Below are 20,635 nucleotides of genomic sequence, written 5' to 3'. Positions count from 1 at the left end.
AAATATATAAATGTATAAATAAATACGTGTAGACATAAATACATTTATACATAAATAAATGTGAAAAAAATAAAAGTAAAAATAAATAAATGTATAAATAAATGAATAAATAAATAAATAATAGTGTGAAAAAATACAATTATACATAAATAAAGAAATACAGGTATAAATACTCATTTATTTTTGTTTTTTTTACATTTCCATGTATATATATTGCAGCAAAAGCAGACTAGCAGTTTTAAATGTTGTTCCCTAAACAAGAGTAAATATTGTATTTACATTGACTGTATTTTTGCATTATTGTATAAAGTATGACATTTACAGAAAATAAGACTATGAATGCATAAACGTTAAATGTAGTTATATTTAACTGTAATATTTTTTTTGGGTGGGGCATCTTATAAGGTATTTGGTTCGAGTCCGGGAAAGACAGCTCTCATCCACTTTACATACTGTTGTCTGACCTGAACAAGAGATGAGATGAGAGAAGTCGTTACAGGAAAAAACTTGACAAAGGATTTGTTAGATTGATTTAATTGTTCACAGTCATGTTATAGATATGCATACAATGAGTATGGGATAATTTACCTCATTATTGAGGACACAGAAGACGAGGAAGATGAAGGTTCCTTGCTGTGAGTTCAGGATTAGAAAGAGAAACTCAAACATCTTACTGTAATGAATAAAGAAACCCAGAATCCAGGGACAACCAAAAATCACAAACTGGGACAGAATTTTAAAAATAGTAATCCTGCAGAGAGAGAGAGAGAGAGAGAGAGAGAGAGAGAGAGAGAGAGAGAGAGAGAGAAGAACTACTTTTAACACTATGTTATAAAGACATCATTAAGTCGAGGTGCATGTTTTGAGTTTTGAAAGTCACACTATGTGAAAGTAAATCAAGCACTTTTGAAAAAATTATAAACAACTGATTTCTAATGACATGACCACTTAAAATCAGGGTGTTTGTTACTTGGTTTGTCTTATGTGTGAAACGTCAAGGTTGAGGTTTTTGAGAGTTAACTTCACACTGATGAAGATACTGATGAAGAGAATCATGTTTATCTGCAAAAAAAAACACAGTAAAGAAACAATCACTTTCTTTTCCAGTGGTTTAAACTACAACTTGTTTGTAACTAAAACTTACTGCAAGAATGAAGCAAACAGGTCCCAGAAAACTCCAGATGAAGCCTTTCTCCTGTTTAATCCAGCATCTGTTTACAGAAAAAAAAACACTTAAACAGCAGATATTACATTTGCTAAAACAACGTTATTTTGTGTATTTGGTATAATACAATGTGTTTGCTTGGTTCATGGTTTTAAAAACACATTATTTTCGACATACCATACATTATTGTTGCTCCATTAATCTCTGCCTTCTTAAAATGCTTGTTACAAAGCTCATATTCTGAAAAGCGCAGTGTCCTTTGATTGGCCAGACGTTGTGATTGTCTCTAATGCCTCTGACTTCAGCCAGAAATGTGACGCGCCTTAACATTTTTTGAACATTAGCTCATAATGCAATGCTGACAGGAGTTAATATCGTCTTTATACCTTATCAATACGAGCTGAATCTGTTCTAGAAAAGGCAGATCAACTTTGCCAGCACGGCGTAGGCCGTGACAGATTGGTAAGGATACTAAACAATGTCTGCATTTGTGATTGTAGAAAGGACAAACAACAAACGCTACTCTTATGGTTTTTCAGCAGTAACTTCATTAATTATGGAAAACATGGACGACTTACAGGCTGTAGGGGCTTGAAGTATTGTCCCTAAGTCACATCTGACTTAGCCCACATGAACTTTAGAAACTTTAGAAAGTTTTAAAATAATAAAATGCAATGTTTCCCTATCATTTACATAAAAAGCAAAAATAAATAAATCAGACAACAAAGAAACGTTCTTAAAGCATAAAAACAGGATACTTTTTTGTTTATTTAAAACATTTTTGAGAGCGTTGGAAACATTCAAGGAACGTTCTTAGAACTTTTCTCTGTTAGCTGGGAAAATGGTTGAAACGTTCCCTTATTAAGACACCAACATTAACACTGCTCAGTGTTTATATAGGCCCATACTACAGAGTGTTAAACAGTAACACTGAAGCATTTTACGTAGGGCTGGGTATTGTTTAAAATCTTTCGATCTGGTGCTAATTTCGATACCTCCGTTTCGATGCCGGTTCCTAACAATACTTTTTCGATATCATGTTTTAAAATCCATTGAAACATTAACAACAATACATTAAACACACAACTTTTATTTTTCACCTTAATTAAAACAAATTCTGGTAACACTTCTCACTCAGGGTAACATTAATAAAACTGGTTGTGCTTTTTGGATAGGGGTGCGCCAGCAGACACACTTTTTTTTTCAATGGAAACAAAAATAAAGAAATTAAGAATATAATAAAAACTGCTTTATTTTATGAAATGTAAAATGGTATTTAGCTTGGACTAACAGTATTTGTGGGTTCTTTATAGCTGCAACTTTGACAAAAAGTTAAAATATTTAAATGGGTGAATTTAAATTTACTTTTACTGGGAAGATTTGTATGCATGTTTGTTTTTTGTTAACAATACTCAACTTCATAATTATCAAAATATTAAATACATTTGGGATTTTTAAAATGAGTAGAAATGCGTTCAATGTCATTTCATTCAAGTGAAATTAGCAAACCAGTTAAATGGAATTTTAGTTTGTTTTAAATAACGAGCCAGGCTTCGGGCTGCGCGTGTGCGTCAAGTTTAAACCATAGACTGTAAAAAGTAGGTTTAAACGCATCGTCCATTTTGCGAGATGAGGGCATGAAGGCTTTGCGATGCGGAGAGACAGGCGAGAGTATTTCATAAGCATTGAGAGACACAAGCTGCGTGCGTGGGTCAAGTTTAAACACCTTGTCAAGACTGTTGTGGGAGACGCGCGCGCAAAGCCTTGTCATGCGGAACCAGGCACGAGTAAATCAAGCAGAGACACGGGCTGTGCGCGTGCTTTAAATTGAAACCCCTCGTCACTTTAGTAGAAGCGCCGTTTTGGTTGACGTGCCTTTCACGGAGACAACACGGCCATGCTTGCGCTAACTCTATTGGTAAGACTGTCACAAAGACTTTCTTCTCATATTGTATCCTTACACTTGTGTTGGGTGACTGCGAGGTGGACTGCGAGTAGTATTTTCAGAAATCCTCCCCGTCACGTGGTGGTGGACAGCCAATCGCTGGCGCTTTAGGTCCTTACACGCAAGTACAGGCTCACAGACACAGCCGCTTTTGGAATCAAAATTTGGCATCGAAAGATAAATAATTTTTCGATACTCAAAGTATCTAAGTTTTTCATAGTATCGACGTTCGGTACCCAGCCCTAATTTTACGTGTATGTTTTGAGGATCGCTCTGAATCTAAATCTGATCTCTAACAAAAGTCTTTCACAAAAAATGGAATTATCTCAGCTTTTTGCTAAAAATTTTGTGTTTTTGAAGAAACCAACTCATATTTCATGCCATGGCCCCTTTAAAATCTTGAGAATGACAAACTGCTTTGCGAGTGCCAGATCTCATACTGTAGTATAATATTACTAAGAAAGAAAAACATTTTCTGATGATTGAGCAAACACTAAAATTTTCTAGATGTTTGACATGATGTATCACCTGTCAGGAAATGAACTTCGGAGTCAAGTGCAAGTTAACAATATTTATTTAGAAAAGGAGATAGAGAACTGGAGAGCAAAGTCACTGGTAGATCCACACATGGCACACTCCCGTTGACTCACTCTAGATGAAAACGCTACTGTGGGAATGAAGCACTCCCACAGTAGGAGAGAGTGAGTCGGCGCTACACAATAATCCACTGTGAAATCCTGATGTAGAAAAGCCACCCGGAAACCACTGGTCACCGCCTAAAAACGAAGCGAACCAGCGGTTCCGAGAAACAACAGTCGTTAGAGTCAAATGTAATCCACAATGGTAAATAGGTGTACTCCACTCACGGGTGATGATGCAAACCGGAGAGAGACAGAGACAGCTGGTATACCGCCTAGAAACAAGGCGAACCAGCTGTACCGAGAGACAAACAAAGTCAATAAATCCAGTACTCCACAAGCGAGCGGTCCGGGTGAAGACGAGTCCCCGAACGCCGAAAACCAAACCTTTGGTAACAAGAGGAAGAGACAGAGAGCGACTGACAAGACAAGGCAGGGCAGCAGGACTGTGATAAAACAATGAGCGCGCAACGAAGGACAGGACTACGTGCAATATAAAGGAAAAGGTAAACGAGACACCACCGGTGAACAATTACCGAAACAAGGGGGCGGAGTTAGTGAACACACGAGGAACCGGCACCACAGGTAAACAACACACACACACAGATAACACAGCCATCGATCACCCAGCAGTCATGACATCACCATAACAGAATTGCAACATGGTCTCTTCTTTCCCATAACAAATATAACACACAAAGTTATAGTTATAGTTTAAAAAACGTTGTGCAACATTTTGTACTGAATGCAGCACACATCATTGTATCGTTGCCTTGCGAGTTGGGACAACCGTGCCTGGGAATGGTTCAAAATAACCATGCCAAATGTGAGTGCGCCCTTAGACTGTTTCAGTCAGAGGGTGAAAAGTGTGTAGAAAAGGTCATAACTTAAAGGGGACATATTATGAGATTTTTTTTAAAGATGTAAACTAAGTCTAAAATAGGTCTGAGCAAAAGTGTGCCGTTTTGGGTGTGTCATTTAAAATGCAAATGAGCGGATGAAGTGCAACCACTGATCACAATGATGGTGGTTTGTTGCAATTGAAGCTCAATTGTGCTGTGAAATATTTTATCTCTCTCTTTCTCTCCATACTAAATGGTTGTGCTGTGGTTGGATAGTGCAGATAAAGTGGGCGGTATTACCTTATTCTGACATCACAATAAGGGCCAAATTACAATGACCTATTTTTTCACATGCTTGCAGAAAATGGTTTACTAAAACTAAGTTATTGGGTTGATCTTTTTAACATTTTCTAGGTTGATAGAAGCACTGGGGACACAATTATAGCACCTAAACATGGAAAAAGTCAGATTTTCATAATATGTCCCCTTTAAATTACAAAATTTTGTGTTTTTCAGCAAATACATTAAAGAGCACATATTATCCGAATCACGATTTTACGTTTCCTTTGGTGTGTAAGTGTGTATTAGTAAATGTTAAAGATATGCAAAATCTACAAATCCCAAAGTAAATAATGATGCGAGTTATAGTCTCCAACTGAAATCTCTTTTCTTGGACTACAACGAACAAAAGGATTGCAACCAACAGTTTACTTTCTCAGCCTGTTGACGTGGACATGACGGTCATTATCATAATTCCACCTGCTTCAGACTTCTTCCTTTATTTCTTAACGCCATTCCAGCATCTACGGCTATATTCATGGCAAAAACCAGTTAACTCATACACAAGTTTTATTCAGACAAGTTGATCCATACACAGGTTGGGGGAGGGACAATTTGACATAACAATCCACCTAACTTGCATGTTTTTTGCCTGTGGGAGGCAACCAGAGTAAACCCACCCTGACACAGGGAGAACATGCAGAAACTCCACACATAAAGGCCACCTGTCCTAGCCGGGGCTCAAACCAGGGACCTTCTTGCTGTGAAGCAACAGTGCTACCCACTGAGACAATAGCCGCTTTTGCACTATCGGGCCTGTGCGAGCCAGGGCTTCAAACGGGCCTCAAGGAGCCAATAGCCTCAGACCTCCAGCTGTGTAGCCAAAATCACGACGCGTTTGCATTGTCAAACCATTAGCGCCGCAGCGCTTCAGAAAACCCCGCCCTTAATACGCCTACCTGGATGTAACGTCACACAACTCTGCCTGTTTTATCGTGAGGAAGTCACTTCAATCTGACAGGAGACGGGAGTGAGATCGCATCATCATACAAATGAACATAACTGAGGGGGCTGTTTGCACGGTGAAAGCCTAGATGAGAAGATAGAGATGTTTGCTCCATCCGCGGTGTTACTCTTGAAGTTTATGTTGGCTTCACACGAGCGATCTCACGACGAGACAATTTCAGATCAATAAGCAATAGTAAACTTTATGAAGTAGGATAATTACAAATAAAGCGTTCATCTACCTAATGTGCCATTATACTATATACACAATATTTTAAAGAATATAACGAGTCCTAGTTTTACATTTATGTAAAATAATTTTATTTTAAAATACAGGTATGCACATGTGTCTAAATTTGTAACGTTAAGTTTGTAATTATAGTTCTATGGCGATGTAAACATACTTACACATTATAAGAGGTGTGATATCTTTAATCATGAAAACGTTAATAGTTGAGCATCACATGAAACGCAAGGTAACTGTCTAATAGCTATTTCAATAATGTGTCAATAAATAAATACTTTTGTCTATAAAAACTGCCTCGAATAGCTGAATAGGACTGAAAATCACTTTACTTGCATCTCAAAAATAAAAACGTTTGAGAAATCATTATAAAATGTACTCGTTAAGAATCAACTCTGAATATACACAAGTATTTAAAAAGCTTTTTTACAGTGGTTAAGATAATGATGGTTATATTTACCATTTTGTTGCATCTTACCATTTCTGTGTTTCAGATGTGATCCTTATTAAGCAATCATTTTCAATAAACTGACAAGCAGCCATAGTAATAATAGCGCGGTACTTTATTTACATATGAAGTTAATATCAGTGCACAAACAGGTGTATTTAAAGACATCTCCTCCGGACGGATTTTAAGATCCATGGCTTCTGTCGTCTCATCATCATCATCTTCGTTTCATCTCCTGCTCTTGCATTTGTTGCTGTGTCATCTCTCATATACTAAATAAAAACTCCTGGATGACAAACTGAAAGCTTTACGTTGGCATTTTTCTGTAAAACGGACACAAAAGAAAGCAGCACATGTGACGTTTTGTACAAAGGGTTTGTAAATACACATACAGTATACCCACATATAAAGTTTGCTACATTCATATAAGAGTCAAATTAATCTCCAAAATGCCAGAAAGCATGTCTATGACTAATATAATAAAACCATGGTTACTTTTACTAAGGGCTGACAAAAAAATTCAACAGAGATGACAATATAACACAAAAAACACAATAAACACCCATGTAAGACACTTATGCAATCGTTATTTGTATTCCCATTTTAAGTGTTTTGTATGCAAACGTTGTGTAGCATGTTAACTCACCGACTGTAGATACCATCGTGACTCGAGTGATCGCTTCTTTAATACATGGACGATGAAATGATGATCCAACACACATCCTTAATTTCTCAGCACTGTTCACTTTAAACACTTTGTTCTGTGCCCGAAACTTTATAAACTTCTCCCGAACCGGTAGCGGTGTGTGCCGGATCCTTAGCATGGCGAGTTCGGCGTCGTAACGCGTCTTTGTTTTTTACATATGCAGATCATTTTCTTCAGTCCGAAGTACAAACATAGCAGGCATCTTCCGTTAAACAGTAAATTACTGGTGATCCCGATTATTTTTAAAGTTTTAAATCTGCAGACAGATGGATGCGCATCTTGCCAGAGACTCAGATAAACTCCGCCTTTGACCTTTACCACTCCCCTAGCCCCGATAAGCCCGCTCTGGCCCAAGAATTCGGCGGGCCAGAAAAGCCGGGCCTTAAGCCCCGACGAAGCACCAGTGAAGCACGTCATGCCCCGGAAGTGACAAACGCCACAGGCCTCGGCAGGCACTGGCACGCCCGCTTGAAGCCCGATAGTGCAAACACGGCTACTGTCCCACTGTCCAGCCCCCTGCTTTCGTATTTAAAGAATTAACTACTGACTAAACTATAATTTAATTGCAATTTTTGTTGCAGAGTAGCACTTGTTGTTTGTCATTTCTACAGTCAAAAATAATGTATGGTGTGTGGAAAACCTCTTGGAACATAAAATAAGGTGCAGGTTATGACCCCTTTGAGATTTAACTTCTTGAATCCAATCAACTGACCAAACCTCTTTATACATACTTTTCACTGCCGTAGCCTTCAGGAACCAGTCCAGCAGACACGCCCACTATAACAAAATCAATCGCATAACCAATCACAATCAAGAATCCCTTGTTAAGCATCACCCTCTGTCTGGAGCTGATCTGTGATAGATTTTTCACATTGATGAAGAGCAGCACAGCTTCAATGAACATCCACACAAAGCAGGAGAGAAAGAAGAAGTGAAGAGCTCCTGATATCACAGCACACAACTCCTGAAGACAGAGTTTAAACAATACATTTCTGTTTTACACTAATTTCTCACTAACTAGTCAAACTAAAGATATTGGTATTCTGTAATCAAAAGTTTTCACCTTGTGAGGTTTTATGAGAGTCAGGAAGCGTTGTGTGAGTAAGAACAGAAGATGAGCAGACAGCAGACTGATGCAGAGGTTGATTCGAGCTACATTGTTCACTCCAGGTTTCCATCGACAGAAAGCAAAAGTCAACAAAGCCAAACTAGTAAACACCAGACCCACGATCACAAACACCAAATTCATCGACTCCATCGGCTGACTATTATCCTAAGAAAACATGTCAAGATACAATGTGTTAAATCTACTGCCGTCACATCTGCATTTGAGTTAGCAGTGTATAGAGTGCTTGTAATTCTTGATAAGGTTGTAGTCTACCTTAAAGGTTTTCTTACTTATTTAAGTCACATCTGTGTCAGGTTGTCTTACCTCTGATGATCTGCTGCTGGTTTGCATGATGAGAGCGAATGTTGACAGATGAATACATGAACACACAGTGAAACTCCTGTTGGTCTTTACAACAGAACAACCATCTACAATCCACTCACTGATGTTCCAGTACACACAGGAAAGATTACCACTGTCGTTTATCTCCTTTACAGTGAAGAAAAGTACATGTGTGTCAGGCATGTTAGGCATTTTTTGCAATGTAAACAAAAAAGCAGATGAAGTTTCAGGAGGATGCAGCGTCTTGTTCCTCCTCTCTATGCAGCAGCAACATAGTGCAAATATTTTACCCAACAACCTTGGAAACATCACATGGAACTGAAATATACATTTACACTGGACAAAATAAAACCAAACTCCCTGACACACTTTTCAATTGTGGTACAGTTGCATAATTAGTAGCTATGGTGTTTGCTGCACTGCTTTATTTTACATCAAAACTCTATTTGGAGTTATCTGAAGAGTTTACTCCGACTCAAGCAACTATAAGAAGTGCATTATGTAAGTAATAATGTATGAAGGGCCGTTGAATTATTAAAACATAATGCACACCTGTGGAACATTTCTCAACCAATCAAAATAAAGCGTTCAACAGCCTCAAATATAAACAATAATAAGTGTGATAGCCAGCATGCAAACATACTAATTCACATAAACTGAACCCCAGATCATCATCTCTAACAGACATAATTACACGGAAATATTTTTGTGTGTAAAGTTATATCCCAAGCCCAGAGTAACTGGAGATGTTGGAAATTCCTCTTAATATTACATTATATTACATTACATGTGAATAAGTCAATGAGAGTAACTTACTCTGATGTGTTTGAGGGTGAAGTTGACTGGTTTGGTGAGGGTTGTGTTGGTGGTTTTAGGTAGAGTAGCTGAGATGACAGTGGACATCATGGTTTTAACTGTGTTATCTGATGTGTTGAAGAAGTCTGGTTTCAGTAGGTCCTCCATTGTGTTGTAGCTCATAAAAGCCACAGCAGCTAATCCTGCAAAAGATTCAAGTACAGTCCAATTTCATTGACATTTTAATACAAAGTGAGTCACAGGTGTACCGTAAACAGATTTAACAGAGTGAAATATGGGATAAATAGGCACCCCACCCAACTACATGAATCAAAGTATCAACACACATACAAGAGGTGCTGAATAATGCTTCTGCTGATGGGTGTAAATAGCTTTCAGAATGTAAGAATGAAGTAAGAAATGCTGTTTGAGTATCCATGGATCATACTCTTTTAATTTTTACCTAAAACAGTAAACCATCTGGGAACTTTATGGATTCTCATTTTAACATACTATGATTTGGGACATACTAATTTCAATTTCAAATTGCAGATGGGACACAGGGATGGAAATGGCATGGCTTATATGCAAAAGACAGGAAGTAACTGAAGATGGATAAAGAATGTCCAAAGTCCAGATTCGTAGAGGGTGCCACCTGGTCGCAGGATGAATGGGTGCACTTCCATTCAATATAATAAAAAAGTCACGTGCACCTATGCTGGGTAAATTTTGGGATAATTGTATTTTTTTAACCATGTATATATCTGCTCTCTGACAATAATTATTGGCTGTGTTGAAACTATTTAAATCACAACAACATTATTTCATACCTGAATTCAATTTGTTCCTGGCGATCCCAATAAGATCAATGTCTATAGAAGCATATGATGTGTTGAGCTGAGGGATTTTATCAAGGTTGGCCTGTGGTCCAACAACAAACACTTGCGCCTCTGATTTAAAATAAACAAATAAATAAACACTAACTTTATGTCATCCAGAACATCATGAGCATGACTTCAGTTACATTATATATATATTTTTACATCTAAAGTTCTAAAATTACATTAAATATATGTTAGTGATGGTTGTTTCTCTCTTACCCACAGCTGCACGAGTGAAACTGACATTGTCATAGGTGTTTGTTGGCTTCACCAACATTGACACAAGCTTCTCACTGACTTTTAACACATCTGACGCTAGTTTCTTTGGGTCAACTGATGATGTGTTTATCTTCTCTGAATTGCTGAAAACCTTGTCCATGAACATGGTAACATTCTAATTCAGCAAATAAGGAAATAGTTGAAGATCCAGAAACAATCAACATACTCTATATTTAATTTGAAATTTTTTCTCTGATAGATTTACCGTTAAATTGATAGCTGTAATATTCTCTATCTGGTCAAGGAGAATCTGTATACATGAGGTTTCCTGTGGACAAGAACGTAATGTTAAAGATTTTGGTTACTTGGACTAGTGAAGATATCAACCTCACTAACCTCACTGTCATCACCCAACACTGTGGCAGTTGTGACATTGACAGAATAATATTTGTTGAGTAGAGCTAGGGATGTTTTTAAACATGTTTCTCTCTTTTAAAAACATCATAGTTGCTTTTATACAGAGTAAGAAAATGTATGAAAGTACATAAACAGAGCACTTTATACTGTATACTGGTACTGCTCTTTAAATTGACAATATCTAGTTGTTAGTAATTGTAGTAAAAAAAAATCTGTCAACTTACCATGCAATTTAAACCTGAAACAAATCATGAACACAATAATAAATTAAAGTAAAATAACGGTATATTTAAATTACAGTTATAAATCAATGGGATTAAAGTACATGAGAAAATTTAGAAAATGAGCAAGATTCGGTTAATTTTATTAAACAGCATTGTGTTACATGCATTGCCCGATTTGCATGGTGGAAAAAATAAAACCAGTAGACTATTTTCACATTACTGGGTGCGGAAATCGCTGGTGTGAAAGTTGTATAAGTGGTAATAGCGCTCTTAACATCTAAAAGATTTAATGAATTATAATTAACGAACAAACCCAGCTAACTGAGAACATAAAACTTTCCTTGAAAGTTCCCAATGTGCCAAAAAAAAAAACACAAACCGTTTTGCCAACGTAAAAAGTGTCCAGTTTTCTTGACGTTCTAAAATTTTTTCTTGTATGTCTAAACGCTAGAGGAATGTTACATTTTACCATTTTCAAAAGTAATCATAATGTGATGTTATAATGTCCACACAAAAAACAACAACACCTGTTTTCTATATTGACTTATTTGATTGTTATGTAAATGATAGAGAAGCATTTTATTATTTTAAAACGGCAATAAAACATTATTTCTGAATGTTCTTTAAAAATGTTGCTGTAGAAAACACAATTCACTTATTAGGTTTAGATGTTGATGATTTGTTTTTATGAATCGTTGTTTGTTTTAGTTGGACACTTGACCCTTAACGCTTTGTTGCTTTTTCTCCGGTTGCATTATTTTGTTTGTATAAATCACATATGTTATGCGAGTCTAACTTTATTGGTGCAATTCTACATAATTGTTAAGTTAATCTTCTAATTCAGTGGTTCTCAACTCCAGTTCTTCGTCACCATGGTTGAGATTCATACTCTGATTCTTGATGTTTGTGTGTCTCAAGGCCACAGTGGTTAATTTTTGTTCACTGTTTCTAAAAATCTGTAATAACAAACTGTTATGGGAGTGCCGGATCTTATAGACACAATTTACAAAAAATAAACTTTTGATGAATGAATAAAATGATGATCTTTACCGTTTTGTACAAATCACTATAGAACTGCACCAATGATGTAGATTAGCATAAAGGTGTTTCTTATAAATACAGAGTAATGCAACAAGGGAATAACTAGCAACAAACCTTCAATGGTCAAAAGTTCAACTAAAACAAACATTGATCATCGTAATGGTGACTTAAAATGAAACAAATCTTCAAGATCTAAACCTAATAAGTGAATTTTGTTTTTTTACAGCAATATTTTAATGAACTTTAAAAAATGTTTTATAACAGTTTTAAATTTATAAAATGCAATGTTTCTTTATTATTTATTAGGGCCGGGACTTTAAAACAAATTTTTAACATTTTTAACGCATTTTAATCGCACTTATTTTTGCACCGCGGAACATTTCTCATTGGATGAGTTTCGGCAGAACGATTATACTGGAGCAACAACTAGCGTTCATGACTTCAGACAACAACAAACCACAGTAAACATGAACGAAGAAGCTGATGAGATCGCTTTGGTTGGCCCCGTGGATGGGATTTTTTTTTTATAAAAAACTAACGGATGGAAGCGTCGATAAGAGCATGGTTGAGTGTAAGCTATGGAACAAGGAATTCACATATCACCCAGCAGCAGCACATCGAGCCTCAAAAACATTCTCCTTCTTCTTTTATTTCTTAACGCCATTCCAGCATCTACGGCTATATTCATGGCGAGAACCAGGTAATCCATACACAAGTTTATTCAGACAAGTTGATTTATACACAAGTTGGGAGAGGGACAATTTGGTATCTCCAATTTGCCTAACTTGCATGTTTTTGGCCTTTGGGAGGAAACTGGAGTACCCGGAGTAAACCCACGCTGACACAGGGAGAACATGCAGAAACTCCTCACAGAAAGGCCACCTGCCATAGCTGGGTCTCGAACCGGGAACCTTCTTGCTGTGAGGCAACAGTGCTACCCACTGAGCCACTGTGCCGCCCCCAAAGATTTTGTCTCTGGTGCAAGAGGCTTCTGATGTGTGTTGTGTTTTTGTCTGCTGTTATGTGTGTGCTATTCAACTAAAACAGTGTATTTTACAGTGTAGAACATATACACCAAATATTGTTAGTTTTACCTTTGGATACTCTCAGAATGACCTTTTCATATTCGTCTACTTTATCCACTCCACACCGGTAATTCCCAGTGTCTGTCTCCCGTAGATCAGTGATGGTCACTGTAAACGTTCCTTTTCCAAAATCTTTCAGTCTGAATCTCCCGATAGAAGTCCGATCAGATGATACTATAAATCTTTCATTTTTACATGGATGACTGCAGAAATACTTTTTGTTTTCTGAATCCGGTACAGGAGTACACATAATTGTGACTTGATCCCCTTCACGTTTGTTTATGTGAATCTCATGAGTAGCTGAATTTACAAACCCTGTTGAATTGAATAAAGCAATATATTGACTCTCCTGCACTGAGTATGATGTCTTTCTAAATTTTTAATATTGTATGATTATTTAAATGAAGGTCTAAGTAACTGAGTAGTGTTTATGTACTGGTACTGATTTATGATAACATCAATTACAAAGACCTTTCTTTCTGAAACAGTCTATTAGCATAGTGTTTAATGCTACATTTACAAGCATTCAGTATGAAAACCTTGTGTTGAAAGTGTAGAAAGACATTTTCTTTTTATATCATCATATTGCAAGTTTCATTTGTCACACTGACACAGGATAAAGAAGGCAACATACTATACACTCTAAAAATGCTGGATTATTTTCAACCCAGCATTGGGTCAAAACGGGATGAACCCAACCCACTGGACTGTAACTGAACCTATGCTGGGTTGTTTTAGCCCATTGTCAGGTCAAATGAAAACATTTTCTTGGTTAATTTACCCCAGCAAGTAAATCTGAGTTGAGGTTCACTGGGGTTGTGGATGATTTGAATTTTGTAACCAACACAAATGTTCATTTTTATAAAATACAGTTGTTCATTATTTTGACCAGAAGCAATGTACATTTATATTGAGATTAGGGAAGCAGGACATATGATGCTCCGGACAATCCATCTGCAAATTATGGTTTAGATTTGTCTAAATAGCATTACAGTTGTATGAGTTATTGCAGAACCTCATAATATTGTGCCGACCTGCCTTCACGTTAACCAAACTTATACACAGCAAAAAGTCCAGTGTTAAATGATCTCTCACAGAGTTGATTTCAACACTTTTTCAGAGTTTATATAGCTCCACACTAGGGGTGTGACCAAAGCCGAACGTTATTCGGAAGGTCATGAATAATGGCTTCAAAAATGAAATATAGCTGCAAAGCAGCGATGCCGGGGTCAAGCAAAAAAGGGCACAGAATGAAGTATCAGTAATGACTGTCTTGATTTTAAATCTAAGTTTTCAGTAAATTAAGGCAAAAATTGCAATTTTTCAAATCTTCTTTATCTTGGTGCCGCGGGTCATGATTGTGATGACACCCACCAAATTTTATATACATATGATTAAGCAATGTTGAGATATAGCCTCAAATGACTTGACCACTGGGGGCACTGCACCAAAACAATAGATGGTGCCTCAGGTCATAATTGTGATGACACCCACCAAATATGGTGTACACACAATAAAGCGATCTGGAGATAAAGCCTCAAAACTCTTAACCACTAGGGGGCACTGAAAAGTTTACAAGGGCTTTCAAAAAAAGCTGATGAAATAGGTGGCTCTGTGACAAATTATTCCATACACCCTCAGTTCATGACATTTACAAGTTGTGAAACATTCACTTATTCATACACTGTCAGCCATGCGAGAGCCATCCAGCTCATCAGGAGCAGTTGGGGTTCTCAATGATACCTCAACACTTGGTCAGGTGGAGCTGGGGTTTGAACCACCAACCTTCCGATTTGTAGACAACCTACACTAACCACTGAACCACTGGAAATACGCACATTAATATGCAAAACTTTTGCAAAGATATAGCCTCAAATCCATTCCGGCGTGCTCGCCATAATATTTGTTGATGCGCTATACAATAACTGATTGGTCTATCAAAATCTTTTTATGACTTTTTGTCTAGAGTCTAGATTGTGTGTACCAAATCCAAGCCAATCAAACGAACGCTGTAGGAGGAGTTTTGAAAAAGTTGGTATGCTTTGTTATTGAAAATGGCAGACAGAAAACGTTTTGATATCATTTGACTCGGCATGCCTCAAGGAATCTAACAATAGCACTTTCATGAATTTAGACTCAATTTTGCAGTAGTTATAAGCAAAAAAAAAATTACTTTTCAATGACTGTTATGACATATAACTCATGGACATTTTGACACTTGGTGAGGTGGAGCTGGGGTTTGAACCACCAACCTTCCGATTTGTAGACAACCTACACTAACCACTGAACCACTGGAAAACGCACATTAATATGGAAAACGCACATTAATATGCAAAACTTTTGCAAAGATATAGCCTCAAATCCATTCCGGCGTGCTCGCCATAATATTTGTTGATGCGCTATACAATAACTGATTGGTCTATCAAAATCTTTTTATGACTTTTTGTCTAGAGTCTAGATTGTGTGTACCAAATCCAAGCCAATCAAATGAACGCTGTAGGAGGAGTTTGAAAAAGTTGGTATGCTTTGTAATTGAAAATGGCCATCCGAAAACATTTTGGTATCGTTTGACTCGGCATGCCTCAAGGAATCTAACAATAGCAATTTCATGATTTTAGACTCAATTTTGCAGCATAAAAACAAAAACAGTCACTTTTCAAATCTCGTGACCACTAGGTGGCCTTGTGACAAACCGCTCCATGCACCCTCTGTTCATGACTTTGATGACATATAACAGTTGGGGTTAGATGTCTCACTCATGGACACCTCAACACTTGGTCAGGTGGAGCTGGGGCTTGAACCACCAACCTTCCGATTTGTAGAGAACCTTCACTAACCACTGAACCACTGGCAATGCACACATTAATGTGCAAAACTTTTGCGAAGATATAGCCACAAATCCATAATTTTAATATCAAGCTAGCATTAGATATAAGCAAAAATAGCAATTTTTCAAATCTTGTGAACACTATGTGGCACTGTGACGAAACTGTGCACGCACCCTCATGTCATGACTGCCATCAAAACTACTTTGGCAAAGATACAGCCTCAAATCCGTTTGTTCGCGCTCTACGTAAAATGTTATGACGCGGTATACGGAAACGGATCGGCGAATAGACACGAATTCCATAACTTTTTGCCATGAGTGTCTCTAGATGCTAAACACCCATTCTTTACGCAAATTGGACAAAAGCTCTAGGACGAGTTCGAAAAAGTAGGTTTTACAAACAATTCAAAATATCAAAATAATTAGCATAACGGAAATGACGTCATATGGTGCAATCGAATTGGCATGAGCCAAGGAATCAGATGAAACAAGAATTGCGTTTCTATGACGTATGGGTCAGCAGTTATAACCAAAAATGCAAGTGAAAATTTGGACTGTTGGTGGCGCTATAGGGTTTGACAAAGACACTCCAAATTTGGTGTGGGGACTATTTGGAATGTCCTCTTTGAGTGTGCCAAATTTCATAACTTTCCGACAAAAAAAGTTAAAAATCAAAATGGCCGACCCCCAAAATGGCCGACTGAAAACCATTTGGTATCGTTTGACTCGGCATGCCTCAAGGAATCTAACAATAGCACTTGTATAATTTTAGACTCAAGTTTGCAGTAGTTATAAGCAAAAATAGCCATTTTTCAAATCTCGTGAACACTAGGTGGCGCTGTGATGAAACTGGGCACGAACCCTCAGGTCATGACTGCCATCAAAACTACCAAGTTTCGTGTGAATACGTTTAACTTTGGCGAAGATACAGCCTCAAATCGGTTTTTACGCACTCTACGTAAAATTCGTTGACGCGATATACGGAAACGGATTGGCGAATCGACACGAATTCCATAAATTTTTGCCATGAGTGTCTCTAGATGCTACACACCCATTTTTTACGCAAATTGGACAAAAGCTCTAGGACGAGTTCGAAAAAGTAGGTTTTACAAACAATTCAAAATATCAAAATAAATAGCATAACCGAAATTACATCATATGGTGCAATCGAATCGGCATGAGCCAAGGAATCAGAAGAAACAAGAATTGCGTTTCTATGACGTACGGGTCAGCAGTTATAACCAAAAATGTAAGTGAAAATTTGCACTGTTGGTGGCGCTATTGGGTTTGACATAGACACTCCAAATTTGGTGTGTTGACTATTTGGAATGTCCTCTTTGAGTGTGCCAAATTTCATAACTTTCCTACGTACGGTTCTATGGGCTGCCATAGACGCAATGGCGGAAGAAGAAGAATAATAGATAATAATAATAATAATAATAAGAAAACTAACAATCCCAATAGGGGTCTCGCCCATTCTGGGCTTGACCCCTAATAACAAATTCATCCGAATAACAGAAAAAATATTCGCCCAGACACAATCATGTGTTTGCTGGAACAGCACTAAATTATAAACACCTTAAAAGGGCCATGGCATGAAAATCGGACTTTTTCCATGTTTAAGTGCTATAATGTGTTTCCCAGTGTTTCTATTAACCTAGAAAATGTAAAAAGATCAACCCAGTAACCAGTGTTGTGCGTGAACGCGTTCATTGAACGATAGTTCATGAACTCGTTCATATTTTGTGAACTGAACGTACTGTATTTCTGCCGATGAACGTTATTATGAACTCATTCATTCTGGTGTCTGTGAACGGCATGCTCTTTCAGTTTAACTTTGTTCAATGGGGTGCCAGATTTCTATAGAGCCTTCTAGGCAAAAACCTGGCTAAAACCCACTGTAAACAGGCCTTATTATGTAGCGGAAAATATGTCCAATCTGGCAACACCAGCCACCAGCAGTCATTGGCCGTTTCTCAATCGGCAAGCTGCTGCTTTCGGAGGTCGCATTTGTAGGCTGCATACGTCATCAATACTGTCTTATTTCAGAATATAAACAATTAAAATATGATAATTATTCTTTGTTAATCGTATGACTTGCGAATGTAATGCTCAGTTAACTTAAATAAACCAGGCTTGATAACGTATGCACCTGCATATGCGACCTAATTTCTCAATCTGAAAACTATGGTTGAAGGCTCTGTTACTCGCGCATTGGTCCGCAACACAAGCCTCTGCTGATTGTGCTCGCATCTCCCCGTTTGTTGAGAATGCCTTCTGAGAATATAGTTCCCAGTATGTATACTGTAAAAAGATGGCTGTGTCTCATATGAACTTGTTATTTGTACACGGTGTGACTATACAAATCACAACACATAAACAGGAACATTTTTGCGTTCTTTTGTCACTTATTGGAAGCAGTTTGCTAGCTGGAGAAATTAACTTCCAGTCTTTGCGCTAAGCTAAGCTAGCGGGGGCTGCGTCAGACAGAGTTACAGCACGCACAGTGATGAGAAAGGTATGTATGGTATTATCCAACTCTGGGGGATACGGTGAATAAGCTAAATTCCCAAAATGTGGCCGTGTTCCTTTAAAGCACGAATAATATGTGTGTGTGTGAAGTGAATGAGTGCAATCTATGAAATGACATGAAGGACATTTTGTGTGCGTCTCTTATCTAGAAATCCAAGCTTTTTTGGAATGAATTTAAAAATCTTTAAAACGCTGTTAATTTCAAACTTCTTTTAAACCAACTGTAAAAATTGACCCTTTCGTTTTTTTTATTTTATTTTATTTAATTACACAAGACCAGAAAAGCTTGAAAAAATGCTGCACTCTGTAAATAAAATATTTGTTAATAACTCAGTGTCTCCGTGTGACTCCGGTCACAGATGATCTTTTAACTACTTCAAGTTGAGGCAAGCTTTATTGTCAGTCTAGGTGAATATAAAATAAATAAGTAAATAGATAAAAATATGAAAATTTAATATTCTACAAGCAAATTTTAAACTGAAGAATACTATTACATGAATTGCAATTAACATAAAAAAAGTAAATAAATAGCAACTAAACCATTTGAATTCAAACTTTCTAATTACCTTATTGTTAAAAATTATGTTGCTTGTTTTGAACTAATGGTCAAAACTGATTTAAAAAAAAGGGCATGCTGTTATTTAAAATTTTAATCGAATATTTGATTATTTATTTAGATGATGATTAAAACAATGTGTTATGTTCGCGCAAATACTGTATGGACATAGATGATAATGAGCTCGGCAAGTTTGTTGTAATGCTTACAATGCTTTTGTGAATTCTTTTCAAAGCAGATGTTTTTGAACTATTCTGTCTATATGTGTATATCTGTGCGCGCATTTGCGCGTCTGTGCGTTTCGGATCTGTCAATCATTGAGTCTTGTCGATCTTAATCACTTTTTAACATAAATCAGGTCCCAAACTTTATCTTCTATCTTAATAACTCTTTAAACATCAAACAAGTCTTGCATTTCATTTTCAAATTCCTGCATGTTTTTAAACTGAAACCAAAATGTGGATGGACACACATCTTTGTAGTATTAGGTTAATCGTGTAGGATGGTGCACCTCTCAGAAAACATACAAATAAAGATCATTTTAGATGTTTAATTACTAGAGCAGTGGTGTAGTCTATGTGATACGCAGGTATACGCCGTATACCCACCAGGAATTGTCAAGGATTTCCGTATACCCACAAAAAAAAAGCGTGAGGGTGGTAACAGCATGGTTTTGTGACACATTTCAAACTTTCAGTTATAATTTAGATGTGAAACACTGGCCATTAGCATCAGGGGCGTTATGCAACAATTTTTTTTAAGGGGGCACAGTGTGCACAGCTCACAGAAATTTGTGCATACACAGACATCAAACAAAATATTATAGAGCTTTCAGTCTTTTCCATGGCACCTAAATTTCTAACAATCTGAGCGCCCCTGCCTTCATGCAAAACCCTCCAAAATAAAAGTGTTGACTAACTTTTATATGAAATACAATTCAATCGGAATAATGACATATTGGCATCATATTTACATTTTGTTTAATGACTTGTTTAATTGAATGTCATTTTAAATCCAAAACAATGACAATGACATAAGCTATGATAGGCTTGTGATATGCTATGACATAAGCACGTGATTGATTTTAATGTTCAATAATGATTTAAAAAATATGTTTAGATAAAATTATTAGAGGAACAGATTTTTGCATGAAATTTTACCTCATGTGAGCATGTGTGATTCCGCACCCCCGTGAACTCAGGTGAACTTTGGCATTGTACCAAGAAGAATCTAGAAATCTCTACTAATATAACGTTGAGACTGTCACATTTTAAACCATAAATTTTCTACACAGAGGAGGTTAACTGCACAATACCGTACTGGGGTTTGGAAATGT

The 20,635-nt window shown here is 37.1% G+C and overlaps 1 protein-coding gene across 1 annotated transcript; it reads right to left on the bottom strand.

Moving 5' to 3' along the window:
• Positions 1–257: 257 nt before the first annotated feature.
• On the bottom strand, positions 258–13,647 carry LOC135783777 (adhesion G protein-coupled receptor E3-like). Its single transcript, XM_065294493.2, has 13 exons — positions 13,394–13,647; positions 11,259–11,272; positions 10,883–10,945; positions 10,618–10,792; positions 10,348–10,467; positions 9,539–9,720; positions 8,705–8,869; positions 8,336–8,545; positions 8,004–8,236; positions 1,145–1,211; positions 971–1,062; positions 589–751; positions 258–464 (listed from the first exon to the last, which is right to left on the bottom strand). Exons 1-13 carry the CDS (start codon positions 13,632–13,634, stop codon positions 399–401), a joined length of 1,791 nt encoding a protein of 596 aa, XP_065150565.1. The 5' UTR covers positions 13,635–13,647; the 3' UTR covers positions 258–398.
• Positions 13,648–20,635: the final 6,988 nt, after the last annotated feature.

This window comes from Paramisgurnus dabryanus, chromosome 2 (assembly GCF_030506205.2).
Source record: "Paramisgurnus dabryanus chromosome 2, PD_genome_1.1, whole genome shotgun sequence".
In the NCBI taxonomy this organism is placed as follows: Eukaryota; Metazoa; Chordata; class Actinopteri; order Cypriniformes; family Cobitidae; genus Paramisgurnus; species Paramisgurnus dabryanus.
The sequence above is the reverse complement of the archived record's forward strand: the minus strand, read 5'-3'. Positions and strand labels throughout refer to the sequence as shown.

Excerpts from the sequence above, each read along its gene's own strand:
- LOC135783777 (XM_065294493.2), bottom strand. The coding sequence starts at position 13,634 with ATGTGTACTCCTGTACCGGATTCAGAAAACAAAAAGTATTTCTGCAGT. Across the intron at positions 752-970 it reads TCACACATAAGACAAACCAA|GATTACTATTTTTAAAATTC; the intron begins GTAACAAACACC and ends CTCTCTCTGCAG. Across the intron at positions 465-588 it reads TCTGTGTCCTCAATAATGAG|GTCAGACAACAGTATGTAAA; the intron begins GTAAATTATCCC and ends TCTCTTGTTCAG.